Source organism: Eriocheir sinensis, chromosome 30, assembly GCF_024679095.1.
Source record: "Eriocheir sinensis breed Jianghai 21 chromosome 30, ASM2467909v1, whole genome shotgun sequence".
Taxonomy (NCBI): Eukaryota; Metazoa; Arthropoda; class Malacostraca; order Decapoda; family Varunidae; genus Eriocheir; species Eriocheir sinensis.
Window position 1 is genome coordinate 18,387,690 of NC_066538.1, and position 15,000 is coordinate 18,402,689.

At 42.1% G+C, this 15,000-nt stretch overlaps 1 protein-coding gene across 1 annotated transcript in view; it reads right to left on the bottom strand.

The window, feature by feature from the left end:
* Positions 1-15,000, bottom strand: part of LOC127005703 (roundabout homolog 2-like) — a gene marked incomplete at its 5' end in the record, with an annotated part of 160,774 nt that overhangs the window by 42,436 nt on the left and 103,338 nt on the right. Inside the window, 4 exons of the mRNA XM_050874820.1 lie at positions 5,120-5,405; positions 7,286-7,506; positions 9,073-9,170; positions 10,951-11,119. Of these exons, the coding sequence (XP_050730777.1) occupies positions 5,120-5,405; positions 7,286-7,506; positions 9,073-9,170; positions 10,951-11,119 (774 nt within the window). The remainder of the gene's footprint in view (positions 1-5,119; positions 5,406-7,285; positions 7,507-9,072; positions 9,171-10,950; positions 11,120-15,000) is intronic.

Consider the following 15,000-nt stretch of genomic DNA (forward strand, 5'->3'; position numbering starts at 1 on the left):
AAATAAATATAAATAAGTTGACACAGAGAGAGAGAGAGAGAGAGAGAGAGAGAGAGAGAGAGAGAGAGAGAGAGAGACACACACACACACACACACACACACACACACACACACTTAATATGCAGGAGGTGTCAGGTGTAAGACAGACAGAAACACAGAGAAAGAAAACTAATGAGAGTAATATTGAAAGACACAGACAGACATAGACAGGCACACACACTCACACAGACACACGAGAATAATGATAAGTTAACATACATAAAACTAACTAACTAAATAGATAGATAGATAGATAGATATAGTGTTAAGAAGTTAGAGGAAGAAAGAAACAGTTCTAAGTTAGGAAAGCGTACACACACACACACACACAAAAAAAAAAAACGAGCTATCTAATTAACTAACTAAATATATAGATAGATAGATGGATATAGTTAAGAAGTTAGAGGAAGAAAGAAACAGTTTGTGCTAAAAAAATAACCGTACACACTAAAAAAACAACGAGATGACTAACTAACTAACTAACTAAATAGATAGATAGATGGATATAGTTAACAAGTTAGAGGAAGAGAGAAACAGTTAGTGCTTAAAAAAAAAAAAAAAAAAACGCACCGACTTAAAAAAAACAAAAAACGACAGTGAACAAGTAAATAAATAGATTGAAATACACAGACAACCAGAGGAGTTAAAAAAAAAAAAGTTAGAGTTAGCTCACACAAGGGGAACAGACAAAAATACAGCAGAATACTAAGAAAAAAAAAGATATATAAAAGTGATATAGATAGATTGAAATAGATAGACCAACAGAAAAAAAAAAAGTTCAGAGTTATCTCACAAAAGGACAACAGACAAATACATGGCAGAATACTAAGAAAAAAAAAATATATAAAATTGATATAGTTAGACGGTCACAGATAGCCAAGGGGTTCAACACAGAGAGCTGGAGCGAGAGTTGGTTACCTCACACAAGGGCAGCACACAATAGGGAAAGCGAAATTAATGAAGAAAAAGATATAGGCAGAAAAGTATAGCGAAAATAGTGAAGAAATAAATATACGCAAAAAAAAAAATAGTTTGATAGATAGACGCAGAAAAATATATAGAACCAGCCAGCCAGGAAGAATTAAAGAGACAGAGAGCGAAAAATAGCGTTAGAGCGAGAGATTAGAGTTAGAGTTAGCTCACAAAAAGACGTAGTGAATTAGGAAAAAATAACAATAAGCAAAAAATATTGATAAGATAGACAGACAGACGAGCAAGAGAGAGTTAAAGAGAGAAAGAGAGCGAAAAATAGCGTTAGAGCGAGAGATTAGAGTTAGAATTAGCTCACAAAAAGACGTAGTGAATTAGGAAAAAACAATAATAAGCAAAAATAAAGATAAGATAGACAGACACAGACAACAAGCTAGAGAGAGTTAAAGAGAGAAAGAGAGCGAAACATAGCGTTAGAGCGAGAGTTTAGAGTTAGAGTTAGCTCACAAAAGGTTGGCCCAATAAGCAGGCTGAGGCAATGAGCGGCGCGTCCCTGAACACAAAGCAATTTCCTTCCCGACCAGGAGGAGGAGGAAGAGGAGAAGGAGGAGGAGGAGGAGGAGGAGAAGGAAGAGAGGAAGAGCAAAGAATACAACAAGGAAGAAGTGATGATGATGATGACGAGGAGGAAGAGGAGGAGGAGGAGGAGGAGGAGGAGGAAGAAAAGAAGGAAAGAGAAGGAAAAATACAAAAAAAAAAGAAGTGATGATGATGACGAAGAAGAGGAGGAGGAGGAGGAGGAAGAGGAGGAAAAAGAGAAAAAAAGAGGAGGAGGGAAAATACAAAGAGGTGATTACGTGAAGGAAGAAAAAGCAGAGGAGAAGGAGGAGGAGGAGGAGGAGGAGGAAGAAATTGGAGGAGGAAGGAATAAGAGGAAGAAATAATGATGAAGATAAGTAGGAGAAATAGGAAGAGAAGGAGGAGGATTAGGAGGTAGAGGAGGAGGAGGAGGAAGAGAAAGTAGAACAGTACAATTAGGAACAAGAAATAAAATGATGATGATTAGGAGGAGGAGGAAGAAGAGGAAGAGAAAGAAGAGTGAGAAAAGGAAAAACAAAGAAATATAAAGAAAAAGAGGAGAAAGAAGAAGAGGAGGAGGAATAAATAATAGGAGAAGGCGGAGGAAGAGGAGGAGGAGGAGGAAATAGGAATAGGAAGAAAAAAATATTTGAGGAGGAGGAAGTGATTAAAGGAGGAGGAGGAGGAGGAGGAGGAGGAGGAGGAAGAACAAGAGGAGGAACAAGAATAAACGAATGAAAGTAATTTGTCTTTGTTTTACTTATCATTATTATTATTATTATTATTATTATTATTATCATTATTATCATTATTAGTACACCTTCATCATTAGGGTCATTATCCACCTGAGAGCGGTGATTGCAGGTAACCTAATCAACACACAGAACAGGTACGTTATTATCAGTACTATAATTATTATTATTATCATTATTATTTCCATGACCGTTTTTGAATTTTTTTTTTTATTTCTCTTTCTGTAAATATTTTTCCGTCAATATCAAACTTTTTTTTCATAATAATATCCAAAGTACTTTTTTACCTTGATTTATTTTTCTTTATATTATTTTCTCGTAACTTTTTTTTTTTAATCTATGTCTAAGTCTACCTTTAAAATATCCACGACATGCTCTATTCCCTACAGTCTTATTTTTCCTTCAATTTTTTCTCTCTTCTTTAAATATTTCTCATCCATATCCTCCCTCACACACTCTACTCCCCTCCTACTCCCACACAGCCCCCCCTCACACACTCTACTCCACACACAGCCTCCTTCACACACCCAACTCCCCTTCTAGTTCCTATTTCAAATTTCAATACTTTTCTTCATTGTTTTCCATCTCTCTCTCTCTCTCCCTTTAAATATTTCCCATCAGCATTCCCTTCCCTTTAAACTCTCCGCCCTTCGCCACACCTTCCCTTTAAATCTGATTCAACGTCACGGCGTTCCCGCTCCCTTAAAGTTCCAGCTCTAAAACTTTCCCTTTAAAACATCCATCGCTCTTTTCTTTCCCTTTAAAACATCCATCGCTTATTTCTTTCCCTTTAAAACATCCATCGCTCTTTTCTTTCCCTTTAAAACATCCATCGCTCTTTTCTTTCCATTAAAACATCCATCGCTCTTTTCTTTCCTTTAAAACATCCATCGCACTTTTCTTTCCCTTTAAAACATCCATCGCTTATTTTTTTCCCTTTAAAACATCCATCGCTCTTTTCTTTCCCTTTAAAACATCCATCGCTCTTTTCTTTCCCTTTAAAACATCCATCGCTTATTTCTTTCCCTTTAAAACATCCATCGCTCTTTTCTTTCCCTTTAAAACATCCATCGCTCTTTTCTTTCCCTTTAAAACATCCATCGCTCTTTTCTTTCCCTTTAAAACATCCATCGCTCTTTTCTTTCCCTTTAAAACATCCATCGCTCATTTCTTTCCCTTTAAAACATCCATCGCTCTTTTCTTTCCCTTTAAAACATCCATCGCTCTTTTCTTTCCCTTTAAAACATCCATCGCTCTTTTCTTTCCCTTTAAAACATCCATCGCTCATTTCTTTCCCTTTAAAACATCCAGCGCTCATTTTTTTCCCTTTAAAACATCCATCGCTCATTTCTTTCCCTTTAAAACATCCATCGCTCTTTTCTTTCCCTTTAAAACATCCATCGCTCTTTTCTTTCCCTTTAAAACATCCAGCGCTCATTTCTTTCCCTTTAAAACATCCATCGCTCATTTCTTTCCCTTTAAAACATCCATCGCTCTTTTCTTTCCCTTTAAAACATCCATCGCTCATTTCTTTCCCTTTAAAACATCCATCGCTTATTTCTTTCCCTTTAAAACATCCATCGCTCATTTCTTTCCCTTTAAAACATCCATCGCTCATTTCTTTCCCTTTAAAACATCCATCGCTCATTTCTTTCCCTTTAAAACATCCATCGCTTATTTCCCTTTAAAACATCCATCGCTCATTTCTTTCCCTTTAAAACATCCATCGCTCATTTCTTTCCCTTTAAAACATCCATCGCTCATTTCTTTCCCTTTAAAACATCCAGCGCTCATTTCTTTCCCTTTAAAACATCCATCGCTCATTTCTTTCCCTTTAAAACATCCATCGCTCATTTCTTTCCCTTTAAAACATCCATCGCTCATTTCTTTCCCTTTAAAACATCCATCGCTCTTTTCTTTCCCTTTAAAACATCCATCGCTCATTTCTTTCCCTTTAAAACATCCATCGCTCTTTTCTTTCCCTTTAAAACATCCATCGCTCATTTCTTTCCCTTTAAAACATCCATCGCTCATTTCTTTCCTTTTAAAACATCCAGCGCTCATTTCTTTCCCTTTAAAACATCTATCGCTCTTTTCTTTCCTTTTAAAACATCCAGCGCTCTTTTCTTTCCCTTTATAATTTCCAGTGCCCCATTTCTTTCCTTTTAAAATTTCCACCTCCTATATATTTTCCTTTAAACATTTATCACCCATTTCTTTCCTAAACTCTAACACTTCTATCGTCCATTTCTTTCCCTTTTGATGGATGTTTAGGGAGGGATATGGGTGATGGGTGTTTTAAGGGAAGGAAATGGTGACTGGTGTGTTAAGGGAAGGTTAAGAGGGAGGGTGAAGATCGGGTTTAACATTTCCAGCACAAGATTTTTTTCACGCTTTAGAAATTATCGACAAAACTTACATTTTTCCTCATAGTTTGCTTTTCCCCAAGCACACACACACACACACACACACACACACACACACACACACACACACACACACACACACACACAGATTAGTCATAAGTACGAGTGGTTTTAACCTGAATGAGGAAATATTTAGGAGATAAGCTGGATGTAAGCAGATAAGACAGGACAGCATGAGACCAACTTTAATCCTGTACACACACACACACACGCACACACACACAAACACACACACACACACACACACACACACACACACACACACGCATCAACCCCCAAAAAACACACTACCCCTTCTCTCCACACCCCTTAACCCCCTTTCCAACCCCCTTACCCTCCATATCCCCCTCAAAATACCCTATTCCCCTAACACACATTCACACACACACTCACCCTCCACCTGCAGCGCCCCAGACTCCAGGATCTCAAATCTTGGGTCGTCCTCAGGTAGCTGCTGGTCGTCCCTCTCCCACGTGATCTTCGGGGCCGGGTCGCCCTCCGCGCGGCACCCCAGGACAGCCAAGGTACCCGGGGTCACGGTGAGGTTCCGGGGGCGCTGGGCGATGACGGGGGGCGGGAGCAGGGGCGGCGCGGGCACGTCGAGGAGAGCGCGCGCCACCAGGGACCCAGCGGCGGACACGGCGGCGCAGGAGTACCAGCCCGCGAGCTCTCTGGTTACCTGTGCAAGGAAGGGAGAGGGAGTGAGTGGGTGTGAGAGGGAGGGAATGAAGGAGAGAGAGAGAGAGAGAGAGAGAGAGAGAGAGAGAGAGAGAGAGAGAGAGAGAGAGAGAGAGAGAGAGTGAGAGAGAGGGTGAGAGGAATGAGTGAGTAAGAGGCTGTGAGTCAATGTGGGTAAGTAATGGGCCTGTCACACCTTAACGTTTTAGAGAACGTATGGCTAGCGTATGGAAAACGGTGGCACACGCTCAGCATACGCTTGAATAAGTTATGGGTACGCTGCTCCATCGTTAGGGTACGTTGAAGTACGGTGGCGTACGGTGCCGTACGTCGTCGTACGCAGGGACAGCGAGAAGTTTTTGAGCATGCACAAAATTCTCGACGTATGCCAGCGTGTGGCCAGTACGTTATGCATACGCTGGGGATAAGTTAAAGGCACGTTAGGCGATCGTTATCATTCGTTCTCTGATCGTTCCTCACGCGTTGTATTCATTAGTATAATGGACAGCGTTCCTCACGCGCTGAGTACGTTCCCCGATCGTTGTCTTATACGCTCTGCATACGTCGACAACGCGCCGAAAAACGAAGAGTTCAGCGTACGCCACCGTTTAACATGTTTACCATACGCTAGCCATACGTTCTCTAAAACGTTAAGGTGTGACAGGTTCTTAAGGGAGTGTGTGTGTGTGTGTGTGTGTGTGTGTGTGTGTGTGTGTGTGTGTGTGTGTGTGAATGAGTGAGTGAGTGAGTGAGAGAGACCGTGAGTGAGTGAGTGAGTGAGTGAGTGAGTGAGTGTGTGTGTGAGAGACAGTGAGTTAGTGAGTGAGTGAGTGAGTGAGCGAATGGGTATATGAGGAACAGATTTGATAATGTGTTTGTAAATAAGGAAGCGAGTAAACGATTTTCTTTCTTAAGGGTGAGTAAAAAAAAGTGAGAAAGTGAGTGAGTAATTGTGAAAGTGCGTGAATGAATATCTGATTAACGTATTGAGTGAGTAAATAAGAAAACAAATGTGAGTAAGCAAACGAGAAGAAAAGAATGAGTGAATGAACGTCTAAGAATGTGAATGAGTGAGTAATTGTACAAGTGCGTGAATGAATGAATATCTGATGAACGGATTGAGTGAGTAAATAAACAAATATGAGTAAGCAAACGAGAAGAACTGAATGAGTGAATGAATGTCTGAAAAAGTGAGTGGATGAGTAAATGAGTAAATGATAAAGTAAGCAAATATTAAAAAAAGAGAAAGTGTAGTTAAGTGAATAAGTGAGTTACTGAAAGAGCGAGCGAGTGAGTGAGCGAGTGAGTGCTTAATTGAATGGTTCTCTCTCTCTCTCTCTCTCTCTCTCTCTCTCTCTCTCTCTCTCTGCGGTCGGAAAACTTAGTAATGATAATAATAATAATAATCTTTAGTAAGGGACAGCTTGGGATTATTATTATTATCATTATTATTATTATTATTATTATTATTATTATTATTATTATTACTCATTATTTTCCTTCCCTTCCCCTTCCCTGGGTTAGGATTAGCTCCCCTAACTAACCTAATCCCTTCTCCCTCTTCCTCCCTCTCCCCTCCCCTTCCCTTCCTTTCTCTTTCTATCACTAACCCCCTTCCCTCCCTTCCCTTCCCTCCCCTTCCCTTCCCTTCCCTTCCCTTCCCTTCCCTTCCCTTCCCTCCCCCTCCCTTCCCTAGCCTTCCTTTCCCTCTCCCTTCCCCTTCCCTCTCCTCTCTCCCCTTTTCCCTTCCTTCTCACCCTTTCCTCTTCCCTCCAGTTCACTCACCCCTTCTTCCCCTTCCTTTTCTATCGCCCCCTTCCCCTTTCTTTTCTATCGCCCCCTTCCCCTTCCTTCCCCTTCCCTCCCTTCCCTCTTCCTCACCTTGTTAATAATGAGAGTTCCCTCGGCGTTGACCCACACGTTGGGCTGGTCGTCCGGGGCGCCTGAGGGTGTGTCCTGGCGGGGGAGGAGCAGGTGGTGGTCGTCCTGGCGGCTCCACACGACCAGGGGAGGAGGACGACCCACCGCCAGGCACTCGAAGGCCGCCGACGATCCCTCCAACGACTTGACATCCTGCGGCCGTACCAGGAACTCGGGGGCGGCTGGGGGAGAAAGGGAGGACGTAAGGGGGGGTCGTAGTGGTCGTGCGGGGAGAGGGGGAGGTCGTAGTGCTAGTGTGAGGGGTTAGAGGTGTTTTTTTGGGGTCGCAGTTGTAAAGGGGGTCGTATTTCAAGGGGGGGGGTTCGTGTTTCAAGGGGGGTGGGTCGTACTTCAAGGGGGGCGTATTTCAAGGGGCGGTCGTATTTCAAGAGGGCGGTCGTATTTATAGGGAGATGGGTCGTATTTGAAGGAGAGGGAGTCGCACATGAAGAAGGGGTCGTATTTCAAGGGTGGGGGTCGTACTTCAAGGGTGGGAGTCATACTTCAAGAGGGGGTTCGTATTTCAAGGGGGGTGTCGTGTTTCAAGGGTGGGGGTTGTACTTCAAGGGGGGGGGTCGTATTTCAAGGGGGGTGGGTCGTACTTCAAGGGGGGTCGTATTTCAAAGGGGGAGATCGCTTTTCAAGGGGAGTCGTATTTCAAAGAGGGAGGTCGTATTTTAAGGGGGGGTTATGGTGATCTGGGGGGTCGTTAGAGGGGGGTCGTAGTGGTCGTGGGGGAGGGGGGAGGGGGAGGGGGGAGGAGAGATGATTTAGAGGTCGTATTTGTAGGGGGGGGGGGTCGTAGTGGAATTGTAGTAGTGAAAGTGAGTTACCAAAATCATAAGAATCTCTCTCTCTCTCTCTCTCTCTCTCTCTCTCTTGTTTATATTTTCACATTTTTTACAATTTTTATTTTCTCATTACTTGTTGATAATCTCTCTCTCTCTCTCTCTCTCTCTCTCTCTCTCTCTCTCTCTCTAATCTTCCTTCTCCAAGCATAAATTCGTATTTTTTTTCTCTTAAACATTATATTTCTCTTTACATGTTAGTCTCTCTCTCTCTCTCTCTCTCTCTCTCTCTCTCTCTCTCTCTAATCTTCCTTCTCCAAGCATAAATTGTATTTTTCTCTTAAACATTATATTTCTCTTTACATCTCTCTCTCTCTCTCTCTCTCTCTCTCTCTCTCTCTCTCTCTCTCTCTCTCTCTCTCTCTCTCTCTCTCTCTCTCTCTCTCTCTTCCATTCGTTTATTTTCCTTTTCATCTTTTTTTCAATTTTATCTTTTTCGTTTCCTTTCAATTGAAGAAAGTTAGAGGAAAAAGTTAATGAAAAAAGAAAAAGGGAAAAGAAATGACAAATAGAGGAGAAGGAAACCTGAGGAACGAAAAACAATAAATAGAAAAAAAGGAAGGAAACTTGAGAAAAGGAAAGGGGAAAAAAAGAGAAGGGAGGAAGTGGAAAATTGGAATGGTAGGAAAGAAAAAACGAAAAAAAAAACTAAGAAATAATAAGGAAAATGAATAAGACAAAGATGAAAAAGAAAACACACACACACACACACACAGAGAGACACACACATCCCCATTCTCCCCTCACACATCCCCCCCCCCACACACACACACACACACACACACACACACACACACACACACACACACACACACACACACACACACTCACACCAACAACCCCCACTGAGCTCCACCTCCCCTCACTCTCACTCCTTCCCGATACTTCACCCCTACTCACTATAGACGGTGAGCGAGGCGTTGGTCCTGGCCGTGCCCACCACATTCACGGCCTCGCAGACGTACGTGTCCTCGTCAGCGGTGGTCACGCGAGAGATTCTGTGCAGGGAGGAAGGGAAACAGACGTGACTACAGACCCAGAGAATATAGAATAGTCACCTCCATACCACAGTTAACTTAAAAAAATAAAATAAAAACGTCCCCCGAAAATCAACTCTTTCGATTAGCACGTAAAGGAAAAAATTCATAAAAAATATATAAAAAAAATGTGAATTTGTGTGTTTATTTCGAAGGATGACAGACTGCTACTACTACTACCATTACTACTACTACTATTACTACTACTACTATTACTACTACTACTACAACTGCTACCCTATCCTGTCCCAATCTTCCTCAAATACCATAAAAAAATAATATAGTAGAAAATAAAAAAAGAAATTGAGAATAAATCTAATATGGAAAGGAGACATTATACCAAGCATTATACCATTATACCAGACATTATTCTAGACATTATACCGTTACACCAGACGTCATATTAGTAAAAACAGACAGAAACATTATACCAGATATTATACCAGACCTTAGAATAGTTACCCCGTAAAAAAAAGGAAAAGGAAAAGAAAATTAGACAAAAATAAAATAAAATGAAAGGAGGGAAAAATAAATCCACACTATAATTCCTCTCTCTCTCTCTCTCTCTCTCTCTCTCTCTCTCTCTAATGGCATTCAGATTCATATGATCAAAATTTAATAGTGTTGTGTGCGTGTGTGGAGAGAGAGAGAGAGAGAGAGAGAGAGAGAGAGAGAGAGAGAAGGTCAAATATACAAAGACCAAAATCCATTCATCCACACACACACACACACACACACACACACACACACACACACACCACAGTTAACTTTAAAAAAAATATATAAAAAAATGTCCCCCGAAAATCAACTCTTTCGATTTGCAGGAAAAAAAAAAAAGTGAATTTGTGTGTATATTTTGAAGGATGATAGATCTCTACTACTACTACCATTACTACTACTACTACTGGTACTGCTACTACTTCTACCCTATCCTGTTCCTATCTTCCTCAAATACCATAAAAAATAATAAAGAAGAAAATAAGAAAGAATTTGAGAAGAAATTTAATATGGAAAGAAGAGAAAAATGGAGAGAGAGAGAGAGAGAGAGAGAGAGAGAGAGAGATAAGAGAGGCAATATGGAGGGAAGGAATGAGAGGGAGGGAGAGATTGATTGAAAGGGAGCATGGAGGAAGAGACAGAGGGAAAAAGAGAAAGGAGAAAAAGGAAAAAAAAATAAAGAGGGAAGGAGGGAGAGGAGATAAGAAAGAATATGGAGCAAAAGAAAGAGGGAAAGGGAGAGGGAAGGAGAAAGATAAGAACTATGGAGGAAAAAAAATAGAGGGGAAGAGAGAATTAAAGAAAGAGAAATATACGGAAGGAATGTGGAGGGAGAAGGAGAGGGAGAAAGAGAGGGAGATGAATGAGGAGAAACATGGAGTGAAGGAAAGGAAAGGAGAGGAAAAGAGGAAAAAATAGGAGGATTTGCTACTACTACTACTACTACTACTACTACTACTACTACTACTACTACTACTACGTTTTTCCTCTTTTTCTTCTCTTTCTTCTCATATATAACATCCCCTACTTACTAACACCATCCCCTACCACTACTACTACTACTACTACTACTACTACTACTACTACTAAAACAACCCCTACCACTATTACTACGGTTTTCCCCTTTTTCTCCTCTTTCTTCTCATATATAACTTCCCCTATCCAAAAATACCACCTACTACCATAACCATCACTACTACTACTACTACTACTACTACTACTACTACTACTACCACCGCCTTACCTGAGGGTGTGGTCGTCTAGTATCTGTGTTCGGTCCTCGGGCAGGGGTCCCCTCAGGCGGCGCCACGTGACCTGCGGCGGCGGGTCCCCGTTCACCAGGCACTGCAGTTCCACGCGTCGCTCGCTCAGGCTCACCGTGTCCTTGGGCCCGCGTAGGAAACTGGGCTTGACTGAGGAGAGGGAGAAAGGGGCATAAAGAACTGGAATGACTGGCTGGCTGGGTGACTGACTGACTGACTGACTGATTGAACTGAACTGAAATGATGGACTTTCCCTTAAATTTCGCCGACGAGAGCGCAAGAATTTTACCACTGTACTGACTGTCTTCTACCCGACTTCGCTTCCATGATCTTATTCCCGTTGGTTTTCGAGTTGGAAGTGACTGATATTTCTTAGTGAGGGGGAGCTTGGAACACAACGTGAGGGAAGGAACAGTCTAAAACCTCCCATTGATTTCGCGTTGGAAGCGACTGATATTTCTTAGTAAGGGAGAGCTTGGAACACAACGTGGGCGAAGGAACAGTCTAAAACCTCCCATTGATTTCGCGTTGGAAGCGACTGATATTTCTTAGTAAGGGAGAGCTTGGAACACAACGTGGGCGAAGGAACAGTCTAGAAGCTCCCATTGGTTTTCGAGTTGGAAGTGACTGATATTTCTTAGTAAGGGGGAGCTTGGAACACAACGAGGGCGAAGAACATTTTTTTTTTTTACAGCAGAGACAGTGCAAGGGCGTAAAAAAAAAAAAAAAAAGAAAACAATATGAAAAAAAAGCCCGCTACTTACTGCTCCTAAATAGAGTAGAGTGGCCAAAAAGATTTAGAAGAAAAAAAAATTAAGTTTAGAAGGAAGCGTTTTTTTTTTTTTTTTTTTTTTTTTTTGTGTGTTGGAAGCGACTGATATTTCTTAGTGAGGGAAAGCTTGGAACACAACGAGGACGAAGGAACAGTCTAAAACCTCCCATTGATTTCGCGTTGGAAGCGACTGATATTTCTTAGTGAGGGAAAGCTTGGAACACAACGAGGACGAAGGAACAGTCTAAAACCTCCCATTGATTTCGCGTTGGAAGCGACTGATATTTCTTAGTGAGGGAAAGCTTGGAACACAACGATGAAGAAGGAACAGTCTAAAACCTCCCATTGATTTCGCGTTGGAAGCGACTGATATTTCTTAGTGAGGGAAAGCTTGGAACACAACGAGGACGAAGGAACAGTCTAAAACCTCCCATTGATTTCGCGTTGGAAGCGACTGATATTTCTTAGTGAGGGAAAGCTTGGAACACAACGAGGACGAAGGAACAGTCTAAAACCTCCCATTGATTTCGCGTTGGAAGCGACTGATATTTCTTAGTGAGGGAAAGCTTGGAACACAACGAGGACGAAGGAACAGTCTAAAACCTCCCATTGATTTCGCGTTGGAAGCGACTGATATTTCTTAGTGAGGGAAAGCTTGGAACACAACGAGGACGAAGGAACAGTCTAAAACCTCCCATTGATTTCGCCTTGGAAGCGACTGATATTTCTTAATGAGGGAAAGCTTGGAACACAACGAGGACGAAGGAACAGTCTAAAACCTCCCATTGATTTCGCCTTGGAAGCGACTGATATTTCTTAGTGAGGGAAAGCTTGGAACACAACGAGGACGAAGGAACAGTCTAAAACCTCCCATTGATTTGCTTGGAACACAACGAGGACGAAGGAACAGTCTAAAACCTCCCATTGATTTCGCGTTGGAAGCGACTGATATTTCTTAGTGAGGGAAAGCTTGGAACACAACGAGGACGAAGGAACAGTCTAAAACCTCCCATTGATTTCGCCTTGGAAGCGACTGATATTTCTTAATGAGGGAAAGCTTGGAACACAACGAGGACGAAGGAACAGTCTAAAACCTCCCATTGATTTCGCCTTGGAAGCGACTGATATTTCTTAGTGAGGGAAAGCTTGGAACACAACGAGGACGAAGGAACAGTCTAAAACCTCCCATTGATTTCGCGTTGGAAGCGACTGATATTTCTTAATGAGGGAAAGCTTGGAACACAACGAGGACGAAGGAACAGTCTAAAACCTCCCATTGATTTCGCGTTGGAAGCGACTGATATTTCTTAGTGAGGGAAAGATTGGAACACAACGAGGGCGAAGGAACAGTCTAAAACCTCCCATTGATTTCGCGTTGGAAGCGACTGATATTTCTTAGTGAGGGAAAGATTGGAACACAACGAGGGCGAAGGAACAGTCTAAAACCTCCCATTGATTTCGCGTGGGAAGCGACTGATATTTCTTAGTAAGGGAGAGCTGGGAACACAACGAAGGCGAAGAACATTTTTTTTTTTACAGCAGACAGTGCAAGGGCGTAAAAAAAAAAAAAAAAAAAAAAAACAATATGAAAAAAAAGCCCGCAACTTACTGCTCCTAAATAGAGTAGAGTGGCCAAAAAGATTTAGAAGAAAAAAAAATTAAGTTTAGAAGGAAGCGTTTTTTTTTTTTTTTTTTTTTGTGTGTGTGTTGGAAGCGACTGATATTTCTTAGTGAGGGAAAGCTTGGAACACAACGAGGACGAAGGAACAGTCTAAAACCTCCCACTGATTTCGCGTGGGAAGTGACTGATATTTCTTAGAGCTTGGAACACAGACCAGAAAATGCTTATAAGAAAGGAGTATCAGAAGAGTATAACCACAATAGCTAATACATGCTTTTTTTAACCTTTGCTGCCATCTCTTTATAGGGGTAGTAATAGTGTTGATGATGGTTGCGAATGGCCATTATTGAAGTTAGGTAGAGGTAGCGGTGTTGGTGGTAACTGGTGATGACTGGTGGTGGTGGTGGTGGTTGATATGAGTGGTGGTGATGGTGGTGGTGGAGGTGAGTGGAGGTTGAGCAAGAGCTGGAAAATAAAACAGAGGATGAAGATAATGCAGAGGTGGAAACGAGGAGGAGGAGGAGGAGGAGGAGGAGGAGGAGGAGATAAGAATAGAGCATACAATGATTAATTATGATAATGAATAAAGTGAAACAAGACAGAGGGAGAAGGAGGAGGAGGAGGAGGAGGAGGAGGAGGAGGAGGAGAAGGGAAACCTTACTATGATTAATAATTATAATAATGAAGAACAGAAATGAAATGAGGAAGAGGAGGAGGGGGAGGAGCAAGAGGAGAGAGGAGAAAATACATGAGGAGGAGACTGAGAAGGGGGAGGAGGAGGAGGAGGAGGAGGAGGAGGAGGAGGAGGAGGAGGAGGAAGAAGAAGAGGAAGAAGACCACAGATGAAAATAAAGGAGGATTAAAAGGGGAAATGAAACAAAATAACGTCAGGGAAGAAGAGAAGAGAAGGAGAAAGAGAAGGAAGAAGAGGAGGAGGAGGAAGAGGAAGAGGAGGAGGAAGACAGGAGACAAGGCAGGAATGAAAAAAAGAGGAGGATTAAAAGAAGAAAGAGGAGAGGGAACAGAGCATTGACAAGGAAGAGGAGGAGGAGGAGGAGGAGGAGGAGGAGGAGGAGGAGGAGGAGGAGGAGGAGGAGGAAACTGTAATTAGAATGAATAGAAAAACGTTACTGATACGAGGACAAGGAATTAAAGGAGGAAGAGGAAGGAGGAGGAGGAGGAGGAGGAGGAGGAGGAGGAGGAGGAGACAGTGTTCTTAAGGGAGATGAGAGCCAAGTGATTACTGTAAAGAGGAGGAGGAGGAGGAGGAGGAGGAGGAGGAAGAAGAAGAATAAGGGAAGCATGGAAGAGCAGGCACCAGAAAGTCATTCAATACAAATTCTTAAAAAAAAAAATCGATTTCTCACTAAAAAAATCATTAAAAAGTTTGTTCCAGTGACGGATAACTGAGAGAGAGAGAGAGAGAGAGAGAGAGAGAGAGAGAGAGAGAGAGAGAGAATTTTTAATATTCTGTTGTGTCGAATCAGCGAACCGATTCTTATATTCTCTCTCTCTCTCTCTCTCTCTCGAGATTTAAGATTCAGTGGTCAATCGCCAAAAGATGGAATATATTAAATCCAGACGTGCTCTCTCTCTCTCTCTCTCTCTCTCTCTCTCTCTCTCTCTCTCTCTCTCTCT